General features: G+C 33.6%; 1 protein-coding gene across 2 annotated transcripts in view; it reads left to right on the top strand.

The window, feature by feature from the left end:
* LOC149528131 (eukaryotic translation initiation factor 3 subunit I-like) overlaps positions 1-8531 on the top strand; it is a 108802-nt gene extending 100271 nt beyond the window's left edge. For both annotated transcript variants that reach the window (XM_089808522.1, XM_089808521.1), the window contains exons 5-9: positions 2052-2171; positions 2262-2351; positions 2480-2566; positions 7619-7698; positions 8222-8531. In XM_089808522.1, the coding sequence (XP_089664648.1) occupies positions 2052-2171; positions 2262-2351; positions 2480-2566; positions 7619-7698; positions 8222-8297 (453 nt within the window). In that variant the 3' untranslated portion in view covers positions 8298-8531. The remainder of the gene's footprint in view (positions 1-2051; positions 2172-2261; positions 2352-2479; positions 2567-7618; positions 7699-8221) is intronic.
* The last annotated feature ends 5319 nt before the right edge of the window (positions 8532-13850 follow it).

The raw sequence follows: 13850 nt of genomic DNA, 5'->3' as shown, positions 1-13850 counted from the left end.
GACTTAGATTTTTGCTATAGTTGTTTTTAGAGTTTTTACCCAATAAGAAAAAGGAACAATGGAATTAAATGCATTTAAGAATATGTGATATGGTAAAACATGTCAATCTTAGAATTTAGAATGAACCACAACCAAGTATAGAAGCTTTATTTCTTGACATTACTGTTTTTGAACTGAAAATTTGATATGGTTGACATTTTGTCATACCATTCAAACTTAATCATTAATATATGTGCTGGTGTATTTAGCTATATTGCTCTAATATTAGCATAGTGGTGTATGAACTTATTTGCTTCCGCATATATTCTTACATATATAAAAAAAAAATTATTAAACAAAAAAAAGAACTTGTACAAACGAACCCTAAACGAACCAGCCCAAATTTTTTTTGAGTGAATGTCGAACCCGCATACGAACCAGAATCTGAACCGGCAACTTAGAAAATAACTATAAACATCAACAAGGTTTGCAAAATTCTTTCTAATCTATATATGCGGAATTTTAGTTGCATTTTCTTTTTGGTAAATTTTCCATATTGCCTGCTGGTAGTCTTTATAGGAAAATGAAACTCTTTTCCAAAGAAGTGCATCTGTTGGTTTGTTTTTATAGTTTTTTTGCAGTATAAAAATTAATTACCTTTCTAATCAATTTATTCTTAGTTATTGGTTCGAGTTCGGTTTGAAATATGGGTTCAAGGAACCAGTTTGCCAGTATGGCAAAATCTTGGAAAGGGTTTTGGGTTCGTTCGTACAAAAATATGTAAAAAATATAAAATTATATATATATATATATGAATGAAGCCTAGAAGCATAGAGTATCATAAAATCATATGATGTAAACTAAGTTAATCATTTAAACAACAAAACCACCATAGGCATAAGCTTTAAACACGTAAGTTGTAATCATAGCATCATGAACTTCTTTTGCTCAATCACCCATTTGCTCCCAAAATCATTTTTTAGGGCAACCGGAACTCAAAAAATATAAAATTTGTTAAAAAAAGTGACTTGAAAGTCGCCCATCCTCGTAAATTTGCCCAAATTCGTCCCAAATTTGATCTGGGCAGCCAAACTTCGCTTGAGTTCGATTTCTGGACTGCCAGTTCGAACCAGCCCAAGCAAAATCAAACCCTGATCAAACCTGGGTCAAACCGGACCAGTATTTCGAACTGGTTCGAACTCAGGCAGGTTTTTTGGGCCACAACAGTGAACACGGGTAACTAAGAATTTATTTAATAAAATCATTAGTACTAATAGCCTTTTTAAAAAAATCTTTAAGAACATCTGAAATATTTAAGCCAGATATCAAATCTTAGTGCCCTTCAGTTTCCTAGGTCATTTAAAGTTTGTTATTCTTTAGCTTTATGCAAGTTTGTGAACTTGTGTATCTGTTCTTTTATTAGTTAACTGAGATTGCAAGAGCAAAGCTTTATGCATAAAATGATCGCTCAAACATTAATTGAAAAACTATTCAGGGGAGGTAATTACAAGTTAGGCATAAATGGCATTATTATTTTAGACAGACATCATTATGTGCTGTGTAGATCATTTATGCCCGGTTCACAAGTAAGGCTACATTTTATGTTAATAAAGTTTTCATCTGTATATCAACTGTACATTTTATTAAACATTATAGTAAATACTTTTAACTTTTTAATTATGTCATTTTTAGAAAATAGTTATATTTGGATTTCTCAGCAACTCCAGAGTTTCAGTCTTTTGCTAGCAGTAACAGTTTTTGGTCTTAAACAACCAAACTTCAAGTTTTATGAAGAACATCCATTTCAGATTTCCTTGAGATCTTGGTTTTAAATTTTGTGTTTCCTTCCAGATTCTTGCACTTGTACAGTTTCAAAACTCTATTAAGTGTTATAAGCTACATCATGTTTTGGCTGGGTATTATAACATGCTATTGCTGTGAATTCTTTTCCTATGAAATTTAATGCCAATCCAGAAAACAGCATATAATGTATAATAAATATATCGACTTTTAGTATACTCAAGGATTGTTTTTGCAATTTATATTTTATTCTGTTCTGGAACTGGCCGCAGACAGGAAAGCTGCTCAAGGAAAGTGATCCAGAAAAGGGCCATCAAAAGGTTATAACTTCTTTGGCTAAGTCTGCCGATGGTTCCTTCTTCCTCACAGGAGCTTTAGATAAATCAGCAAAGGTACTGTTTTTTAAATGTTAAAATTGATAAAAATGTAAATTTTCTATTAATTGCTGGACTCACGTTCTTTCTTTACCTGGTGTCTGCTAGCTATGGGACATCAGAGCCCTAACACTTATAAAGACATATGTGACTGAGCGCCCTGTAAATGCAGTTGCCATTTCTCCTATTTTGGATCATGTAAGTGTCCTTACTTGAAAACTTTCTGAAGCTATTATAATCTGTGTTTCCTTTTAAAGTTAGCATATATACATAGCAAGTTAGCAACAATTCTGATCATCTCAAATTTGCAAAATTCATTGTGACAGGTTGTACTTGGTGGAGGTCAAAGTGCATCTGATGTCACAACGACTGATAGACGTGCAGGAAAATTTGAAGCAAAATTCTTTCATATGGTATGATGATATACTTTCTGTATTTGGAAGCAATTATTATTATCTTTTCATAGTTTCGAGGATGGATTTTTACTGATATTTAATAATATTCATTTATGATAACAAATTACTTATTGTGAGAAAAAAAAAAATGTTTTAGAGGCTTTTGATTTTGTATATCTTTAGAGTTATATTCCTCAACTTTTGGGTGACACCAGTTTCTTGATTGATTGCTAATCTTTTGGGTCGGGCATAAACGATTTAAGTTAATTTCTTAGAAGTAGTTTAACTGCACCATTTATTGATTTCTGTTTAATATTTCTTGATTATGTAAAAAGCATGATAAAATATCTAAATATGTCCATTGTTTTAATCTGTGTGCTAAAATCTTGTTTTAAAGAAGTTTACTTTCATTCAAACTGCAATGCTTTTAGATATATCCATTTTGAATGTGCATCCACATAAATGTTGTTGAAATAATAGCTTTGTTCAAATAATAATGAATGATAATATTAATACAATGATCTGTAGATTATATGCATACACATACATCAATATACATTGTGTATATTGATGTATGTAATATGTATATACACATTATATATCAGATATATTGATGTATCATGCACGATAATCTTAATATTATTTCCAAATATAAGTCTGATTTAATCAATGCATACTTGATCAATTTGCATTGCCATTTATATGAATTAATGTCAAATTGATATGAGAAAATGGTATTAATATTACATCAGATCCGGGTCTGATTATGTTTATATATTTTGTCGATAATCAACCACCTTAATTACCATTGTGTTAGTGCCGATTTGAATTGGTATCATTTAAGTTACAAATTGTATTGGTTATGAACATACATGCCAAAGAATGGACATGACTCCACTCATGTGGAGACATGTCTATTCTTTGGCATGTCTCCAAGAGTTTATATATATCCAAGCCAATCAGTCGAAGAAGGCAAGTACAGAAATCATAATAGTGCAAGCCTTTCTAAGAGTTCAATCACTATCAAATACCACTTCCCCTAAAAATTATGGGCGTAGGGGTATGGGGTATGGCGGTAGCGTTATTGGTATGCACTAAAGCTGAACCATGGCCAGAACCAGGATGTGCGCAAGATGTGTAAGCATAGAGCACTGGTCACAGTAGTATGAGTTGACTACCCCGACATGATATTCATATTCAGTTTTGTAATTACTGTACTCAGAACTCACCATTCTTGTTTCAGATTTATATCAATATTGAAAATAATAATTACCTTCATTCTGATAATAATCTGCAAAGGAAACAAATTGTTAGTAAGATTATTGTTCAAGAAAATTAAAAGATATACATATCCCAATCTGCCATAAGTCTAATCAACATTAACATGGTATCAAAGCCTTGCTAAGAAGATCCGATTAGATTTGAGAGTTGAGATTACTCAACATAAATTCTTTGTTGAAAGAATAATCACATTCCATTCTTCATAATAATCACATAATAGAGGCATCCATTAGGAAAGGTACAGACATGGGACTTAAAGTACAAAATTTGATTTGTGTACACTTTTAGGAAATGATTTCTTTGTGTTTTTGCCTAGGGCACATCCTTTGCAAATGCCTAAATGATCAGGTTTGAGACTAGGTAACTCTTTTACAATTTTCCCTATCGAAGATAAAGCATGGAAATGAAGGTGACCTAGTCTCCTATTAATTTGTGTTTGATGTTTCATGATTTAGAGCTAAATTTTGTTGGTTACAAAGTTTATATAAAATTTCATCTCTAAATCCAATTGATATAGCTTTTTTGACGTTCGAATTCTTTGGCCAAGATAGAACTTTGTCTTCTTGGAAGGTGATTTTGTACCCTTGATCAGCAAGACTGGAGATGGAGACCAAATTTCTTTTACACCAGTTATAAATAAAACATTTTTAAGTTGGGGAGTAATACCTGAATTTAGTTGAATTGAACATGATCCAATATCTTTAATTGGGTGTGTAGAATTGTCTCTAATGGTTACTTCTTTAGAGGAGTATCCTTCGAAGTTTTCAAATTTAGCTTTAAAGCTTGTGATATGATGTGATGCTCCGCTGTCTATAATCCAAGTATTCTTGTTGGAATTTAATTCACTTGAGAGTGCTAGATAAAATGTGTGGTTTTCTCCTTTTTCATCTTTTTCCTCCTTGACTTTTGCTAGAGCTGCTTGAATCTTCGTTCGATTTGGATAAAAGTTGTGTGACCAAATTTGTCACATTTGAAACATTGTACTTTTGACCGATCCCGTTTCTTGTAAGATTTGTTGAACTCCTTTATGTTTTGTTTGAATTTACCTACCTTATCTTTATTGTTGGAGTTAGTATGAAGAACTTGAATGTCTCCATCTTGATTTAAGTTGATTCCTCTAGAAACTAATCTTGACTCTTCTTGAGTACATTCATTTTTTAGAAGTTCAAATTTAGGAAGATCCGGTCGAGAGCTTAGACCACGAATAAAAGTTCCCCAAGATAGTGGTAGTCCTTATAAGGCTGTAGTGCTAAGTTCTTTGTCATCTATTTGGCTTCCAATAGTGCAAGTTGATCTTTCAAGTCATAAATTCTTAAGAAATAAGACGTAATTGATTCTCCATTGTTCATTTTGATATAAAGGTCTTGCTCTAATGTTAATAATCTACTATGTTGTTAATTTCGAAAGTATTCTTAATTGCAGAAAACATCTCAAAAGCAGTTTTGAGACTAGATATTGAGGGAAGCATGTGATCCTTTACAGAATCTATAATAATCTTCATGGCTTTGTTGTTGTGCCTTTTCCATGTTGTTTTATTTGGATCATTTTTTGGAATTGGTTTATTTGACTCTATATATTCTTCTAATTCCATCTCTCATAGTATGATCATAACTCAAATTTTCCATGATGAAAAGTTTGAAGCCCCTTCAAATCTATCATCTAACCTTACATGATTCACCATTTTGAATTGTAAATTATTTAAAATATGATATTAATAATTCTGAGATTTAATAATATTGATACCAGATTTCTCTATTAGAATGGTTCTGATACCATGTAAAAGATTGAAGGATCTCTGATAGAGAGATACAAATATGTATCAGTTGCTCTGATTATAACTGGCAGAATACTGATATGCTATTTAAACAGTATAGTATGTGTGCTCACCGATTTTGAATTCAATCATAACTCAGGACCGATAAATATATAACGTCTGATTTATAATATTGACTGAGTACGACTTGATAATGTTTTATGATTAGACTGAATAGTTGAAGGAAGGAGATCATTACCAATTTAATTGATGATTCTCTCCATCGGTGATTGCTTATTATGTATGCAAGTAAGGAGTCACGTTCCTGTAGGGACATGACTCTACGTGGCCAAAGTTCACAAGGGTCATGGCCCTACAGGTTCTTGATCTAGTTAGGATAACGATTGGTTTCATAACCAATAACCACAGACTTATAGCAATCAAAAGCCTTAATGTTAAGTATAGATTAGTAATCACAAAACAGTGATGTGTGTGTGTGTGTGTGCGCACGTGCATGCGTGTGTGTATCTAAATCACAGAATCATATACTTATATGTAGTGTTCTTCACTTCTGCTGAAGCTACACTTTAACATCATTAACCATTCCATTCAAAGTAATTGTTACTAGATCACTATTAGATACTTGTTCACCAACATCAGCTAACTTATCCCTCAATTCCTTAACTCTTGATAGAAATTCACCAACACTTTCATTTACTTCTATTTGATAGACAGTAATTTGCTCTTTAAAAACAAATTTCTATTTGAGTTTGTAATCTCATACAAACCTTTCAAAGCTAACCATGTACCATTAGAAGTAGTATTGTCTCTTATGTGAGGAATAACTGAGTCTTTTACTGAAATACACAAGAGAATCTTGGCTTTTAATTCTCTTTTCTCCCAATCTTGGACAGCAGTTGGTGTTGTTGTAGGTGATGTAGGCTTGGCCTCTTTGCCATTTACAATGGCCAAAACATTATGCCCTTTCATTAGAGTCTGCATCTTGAACTTCCAATTAACATAATTGGTACCATTTAACTTATTTTGATTCAGTTAGATAAAAATCTACAAGATTGGCCATCGCAAAAAAAAAAAAATAAAACTAACAAGAAATTTTATCAGATAAAAATTTCTTACACTCGAGAGTACTGTCACAATGAGTAGTTCTCCTAGTAACACCAATTAGATCAGCACAGTAGTTGATATTACTTGCAGAAGCTCCTTTTGTACACATATATGTTGCACCTTCAGCACTGCAAAGCATTTTGAAAACACTACAAAATGAATCTCAGACTTAGATCTGATATCATATTGAAAATAGAGAAGCAATACTCAAGAAGAAAATAGACAAGAAAAGAAGAACTAGCAACTTGGTAGTATTGAATAATGAAAACATATTTATACAGCTGAATGAACAACCTACATACCTAAAATATTGCAAAGGAGATTGACAACAAACTCTTAAGAGTTTGACAACACACTAAGAGGATTTGACACCACAACAAGAGTAATGGACAAGTGGACTACTCTAGACAGTTAACTGGATCTAAGATAAAGATCTACACTTAGTCATTTGTTCAAACTAGAACTCTGTGACACAACTACAATTAAACTAAAAGCTTGTTGCCAACAACTCGAACTTGAGTTGCAACATGTACAGTTGGTTATTCATTATTCTATCATTTAGTACAAGTTTAGCAGCCTCGTACTCCTTGTTTTGTCCTAAAATGCCTAAATAGTGTAATTCTTTGTCTGGAAGAAGGATAGTTTTTACTTTCAGTTATGCAAAGAGAAGGCCTTTGTGTTGCCAAAATAAAAATTAGAATTTGTAAATGATCATACCTTCCTACTACAGCCTTTTGCAGACCATCATTCATATTTGTCACTAGTCTAATAAACTCCGATATCCTAATCTGAACCTGATACGTTTCATGTGCTATGCTAAAAAGGCAGTTTCTTTTTTATTGGCATTTCCAATGTTATTCTATAATGTTCTCACTGTCGTACAAATAAACATTGGCATTCTCTCTCTGTAGATTCTTGAAGAAGAAATCGGTGGTGTGAAGGGACACTTTGGACCTATAAATGCATTGGCGTTTAATCCTGATGGCAGAAGGTTTCTACACTCATTCCTACTCTTCTTTTCTCTGATAATTTTGAGTGGCATAAATTGTTAGATGAAAGTCCTCTTGATTTGGTAAGGCAACTTTGTACTGGATGTGCCCATTATGAAGTTCAATTCTCATCATGTTGAAAGTATCTTTCCTTGTTTTTACTTGTTTCCATTTTCGGTAAATGGATAAGTTGTTGGGTGCACGCTCCTTTGTCATCTACCATCTACAATCTATGTGTTTTTTATTAAAATCAACTAACTCAATTTTTTGTGTGTCTGTTATTAGTGTATAATAGATAATACTTGTAGATGATCATAATTTTTCCTACAGAATTTAGTTTCCTGTTTTCTGCTAAAATTATTTTGTTATCTTACAAAAAAAAATTATATTCTCTGCAGAATTCGGTTCACTATTTGCTACTCCAACTATTCTAACTTTATATACGGTTTTGTTGATAAGAGCTATAATTTAAAAATCTGATTTTTATAGTAACTGATTATTTCTACATTTTAATAATTATTGCAGTTTTGCAAGTGGTGGAGAGGACGGTTATGTAAGATTGCATCATTTTGATCCTGATTACTTCCATATAAAGATGTAATTTGGTTTTTAAAGTTTTCTTACCAAGAGCTAGGTCGAGCGCAAGAAAAGGTTTTTGTTTTAATAGTCACAGTGCAAGCTAAGCAAATGTAATTTGTAGTCCATAATTATCAGATTTTTAATGACTCCTAAATCAACTTTTTCTTTTTTTGCTTTGAAAACACTTGGTAAATCAAAGTATAATTGTACGTTCATCAACACCAATACGCAATGTAGTGTTTTGAGTTATAGGTGAGATTGCTTTTATGATAAATGCTTCAGTTGAAATGGTTAGCTTTATAATTAAAAGAAGGATGATTTATTTTATGTTTCTTGCATTCAACTACTTGAATTTAGTCAAAAGTTATCAACTTGTGGGAATGGGTGACTAGGCGTTAATGTTGTCGAGTCACAGGCACGTTGAAGTATGAAAGCACAGTCGCGACTTGCGAGCTTAATGGATCTTGTGATGAGGCGACAAAATCTATAGAGAGAGGGAGTGGGACTTACCTTCATGCAAACTCATTCATTAGTTGTGAGAAAATGATCCCTTCTTCCATAAGGGCCAATATGCATGTAGCCTACTCAATTTAGAGGTCTACTCGACATCATTTGAATTGTCCATGTCAAACTTATTTATGCAAAGGGCCTTCAACTATCTATCCCCACTTCTTCCCACAAGAATCAGAAAGGCGTAAATCCACCATTCCCAGAAAGAGAGCATTTATTTTCTTGGGTGGATAGGGCTCGTGGAAATATGAAATTCGGTTAGGTGCAACTGAGAATGTCATGAACATTCCAAGATAGAAATTGGGTGTGGTATGGTTCTCTAGAGTCTCGGTTGATCTTTCAATATAAGGATTGACCATAGGAATGCATATGTTGCTTTCTACAAGCATGGGGTCGAATTGCTCAAAAGAAGGAAGGTTTGCAACTTTGCTAATTCCTTAAATAAGGGCACTCATGACAAGAGGAGTTTGTTCCATGAGTCTTCTAATTTTCTTCTTGTCATCCTTCTTTACCGTTGGTATTCGGGAAGAGAAGAAGTGGTGCACATTTGATCTTTGAGCAAAGCTACATGAAAATTCTTTTGAAGACTCAAGTTTTTGTGACTCAGAACCCTTTAAGTAGTAGAGCCTTTGCTTTAGGTATTTCAATATTAAAGCTGATAGATAATCTCCCAAAGGCTGCAACTTGAGATTTTTGGCCTCGGTTATGCTCTCTTTCAAAGCATTCCAGCAAGATTGAAGCACCCTATCATGCACTCTGCTAATTTCTTCTAAAAATGGGAAGGCATCTTTGTAAAAATCCATTTGGGACCGGTCCTAGATGCAAAAGAACATAGAACCATAGGGATTCTTTGGTTTGATGTTCTCCAATAGAGTTGCCATGAAATATGTTGGAGAATGTTTTGTTGCTTCAAAATTAAACACAAATGGTTCCACAAGCCTATTTGCAATAGACATATGGGAAGCCTAGTTATGACAAAACCCATCTCTAAATACAAGAGGTACAACTCCCTCATGTATGATATGCAAGGATTCAAAATTTGTGTGTTTTTAACTAGAAAGTGAAGGAATAAATGATCATGCATGTAAAGTAAATAAATTTTACTACTAGTGAAGTCAATATCAATACAAATAAAACAAAGTTCATTTATATAAAGCATTTCATGGTGTAAACAGGGGAAATAAACTTTGCAACACCCATAGTTGTTATTCAAAGATTACATAACACAACTTTGAAATATTATCTAAAAGTATTTCACAAAATACCAAGAAATATTGGCCCAAAGGATGACAACACAAAATTTCGGTATATATACATTTGAAAAGTAGAAAGGAACACTCTTTTACATAAAAGATCAAAAGCCCAAAATAATGCCTTCTTTCTAATTTTATTGTCTTTTTTTCCCCCCTTACTATTTACAAAAATATCTACATTATGTAATATCTACATTATATAGCACTAACTCCTATTTCCATGGTGACGGTTACAAAAAGAATTTGGAAATAACTCAGTTGTCATTATCAAGAAAAGTAACAGCTTCGAACTCCATTTTAGTCCACTTCCTTATTTTCCCTGTCTCCATCTTTGATGTCCAAATGTAGTAGGTTGAGGAGGTCAGTCATGAAGTCCAAAGCTCTTCTTCTTCCACCTCAACTAGGATAAAGCCGAACTATGTGCGGTTTCTTTCTTTTTTCGGCTCTAAGACATCATTTTCATATTGGGTGTGATCGGTTCTCAAATCCCAAGCAACGATGAACATGTTGGAAATGATTTCAAAATTGCTCCATCTCGGCCTCTGTAGGTCAGGTTGGAGCACCAATTGACGCTCTTCATTAAATTATCGTCTTAGCACATGAGAAATTGTAGTTGGCATAGCTTGCAAGATGGTGGTCAGAGAACAAGTTGGCTGAGAATTGAATACATACTTAACTTATAATAGCTTCAATTAGCTTATTAATGAGGGTGGCACATGAAGGATTTACATGTTGTACTTCGCCACCTTATGAAAAGACTTATTTTCACCAAGTTTAAGAAAAAGTAATGCATTTGAGAGATTGCGCTAGGATCGTATCATTTAATGTAAAAGTAATATCATGATGACCGTGCCTTGAGAAACTTGCTGTCAGACAAATTGTCACTTCTCGAAGCCTCGAAGCTCAGTTGGAAGCTATCAACTTGTGGGATTAAGCAACTGGGCGACAATTTTGTTGAGTCACAGGCACATCGAAGTATGAAAGCATAGTCGTTGTTTGTGGGATTTATGGATCTTGCAATGAAGCGACATCTAGGTTAAGATTTGAGGAAGGTAGCAACCAAGTGACATTGGAACTGCAAAATAAATATAGTTTCTTAAAGGAGGGGTATATGCACCATGATTAACAATGTGTTATTAAAATTGTATACAATTCTTCATGAAATATGCAGTTAAAAGATAAATAATTGCTTATTGTGTTGATATATGTATGTGTTGTTAAAGATGCAATTTGTGACAAGAAATATTTGATCTCAATAAGTACTTATCTTACCAAGCAAAAAATAAATTAGTAAATTTATCGTTCTTTGATGCATTCAATAAAAGGGGAATATAAGTATGTGCTTTCCTAAAATTATGATTCCTAGTTTAAGTCATTTCAAAAGAAAAATGAGCACACACATACAATGAATGATCTATATGAATATAGTATGTAGTGTGAACCTAGAAAGTGTACCGCTTACAAAATAACTTTAGAAGGGCTTTTCAATTCCATGTAATTAAAAAGAAATACCCACCAAACTTAGCAATTTTGTGCAATCTTTAAACATAGACTAATGAGCGTCGTTGGAAAGTTATATATTGTAGATATCTGTCTCCTTCAACTTCTCACAACTGAGAATACAAATATACTCAAGGCAGGCTGGATAGCCAGATATTCAATCTTCAAGCCCCAGACTCTCTTTGATGTATAATACTACCTTATCAATGTTACTAGACATCCTTTTAGATAATTAACACCTATACAAATGAAATAATGTACAATAATACCTTATCAATGTTACCAGACACCCTTTTAGATAATTCACACCTATGCATTCATCAATTGTAAACCTCTTAAAAAATCCAAATAGTCAAGGCACAACTCGAGCTCGAGTTCACAAGGTTGAGAAATTTTCAATTCTACAAGATACCCGAGATGGGATGCACCTGATACGCTTTTCGACATTCTACAAGCATTCAAGTGAAGATCCAGAATTGTTGGCAAAATTGTCTTGCAGTATTTAATAACTTAAATTTGAAATCTCCTCAAGGTAAGTGAATTCTAAAAAACTTGGTAGCTCTTGGACCCATATGCGTCGAATTTAATTATTTTGCTAAATTAAAATTACCAGAGACTTTTTTCAAATCTTGACAACTACAATTATAATCCTCTCAATGTAGTTTGTACCTTAAGGAATCGCCACCTCTGAAGGCTCAGGATAGTCACAAATATTCAATGTCATAAACTTGTCAAGTTCAAACATCTCTGTCATTTTCAACTTTTTGCAACCTTTCCGCTCCCTACATCCACTAACATGAATCTCCTTAAGAGAAAGTGCATCCTCAAAGCATAACTCAAGCATTGAACAATGGTCAATGTCCAATTTTACAAGCTTCTTAAGATTGGATAAACCTGGCACGATCTTTAACTGTTCACATTTTTCAATTGTTATTTTGTCCAAACAGTTTAGTTGGGCTAGTTTTAATTTTACAAACCTCCTAGGATTGGAAAAACTTGACACAATTTGAAGCTATTCACAGTATTCAATTGTTTTTTTTTGTTAAAAGCTTAGATGGTTGACACTCAATTCTATAAGCTTAGGGCATTGACCAATTGTCAAATGCTATAACAAGATTTCTAAAATTGGATATTTCTGACAGTGCTTTTAGCCCCGTACACCTCTTAATTGCAATTCAATGTATTTGCCTCCAATAAGTTCCATCTCAATCAGAGATTCCATGTCACAAATTTTGAGAGACCAAAAGGCTTCTTATGTGGCAATTTAGAGATGTAGACTCTCTATGTTCTACAAAAAATCAAGATCTTTGTTACATGTGGTTAGTGGTTAATTTCCAATTTTTTAAGGTTTCTTATTTGGCACTTTAGAGATGTAGACTCTCTATGTTTTACAAAATGAGTTCGTCAATAAACTTTACTAAGTTCTCGATAACCAAACTTGTAGAGTGAGAAGATTTAAAAGTAGTCTTAGCTCCCCTCCTATTACAATCGAGTTCTCTACCTAATGTGGAAGACACCAAGACGAGACTCTTGGGATAAACTATAAAAGATTCTAATAAAACCCAACCTTTTATAGGCAAACCATTGGTATGCAACACCACTTGCTCAAGATTATTTGACTTCTGACTAATCTGAAAACACCTCGAAAGTGGTTTGTTACATTGTGTCTGCAAAATACATTCATGTTTTGATGTTTGTGTTTATAAACAATACTCAGAAATAGTGACATAGCATAAGGTATTCTATAGATTAATTTCGATACTAGAAAACAAACTACCTAAAATTTCTTTGCTAGTCCCGTTTGAGACATTTGTAATTGATTGTTAAACCTTTCAAACTTTGAAGATAACATAGATAAGATAAATCTATTAATGTGCAACAAAAGACCACCAAGGGTCTAAGGGGTTGAGAGCATACATCCAAAGAAGCAGTGGACAACAAGACACCAAACGGTATCTGGGAAAGAGCAAGCGAGAAACAAAAGAAACAAAGAAACAAAGGAGCCAACAAAGACGCAAGAACTAAGGATCATTCCTTTGCTGAAAGAAATCCAACACCGAACAAGACGGTTCTAGGCAAGAAGGAACTCTAGTTCGTCGTTGTGAGTTGTAGGAGTGGTGCCGCTAAAGAGGAAGAGTAAACCTGGTGCGGGCTCTCACTGATCTGGAGTGGCCAACCATGGTGGTACTGGAGGCACTGGAGATCTGCTTCATCCCTCGCATCAGAGGCAAGGGGGAGAAGAAGGTAGTGATAAGGAGCTGATCTGAGACCTTCTGGGGGGTCAAGCATTGTAAAGTGTGGTCCCGAAATTG

Source organism: Cupressus sempervirens, chromosome 11 (assembly GCF_028749045.1).
Source record: "Cupressus sempervirens isolate cs-2001-9-10 chromosome 11, ASM2874904v1, whole genome shotgun sequence".
Lineage (NCBI taxonomy): Eukaryota > Viridiplantae > Streptophyta > Pinopsida > Cupressales > Cupressaceae > Cupressus > Cupressus sempervirens.
This window is presented reverse-complemented; position numbering and strand designations above follow the sequence as displayed.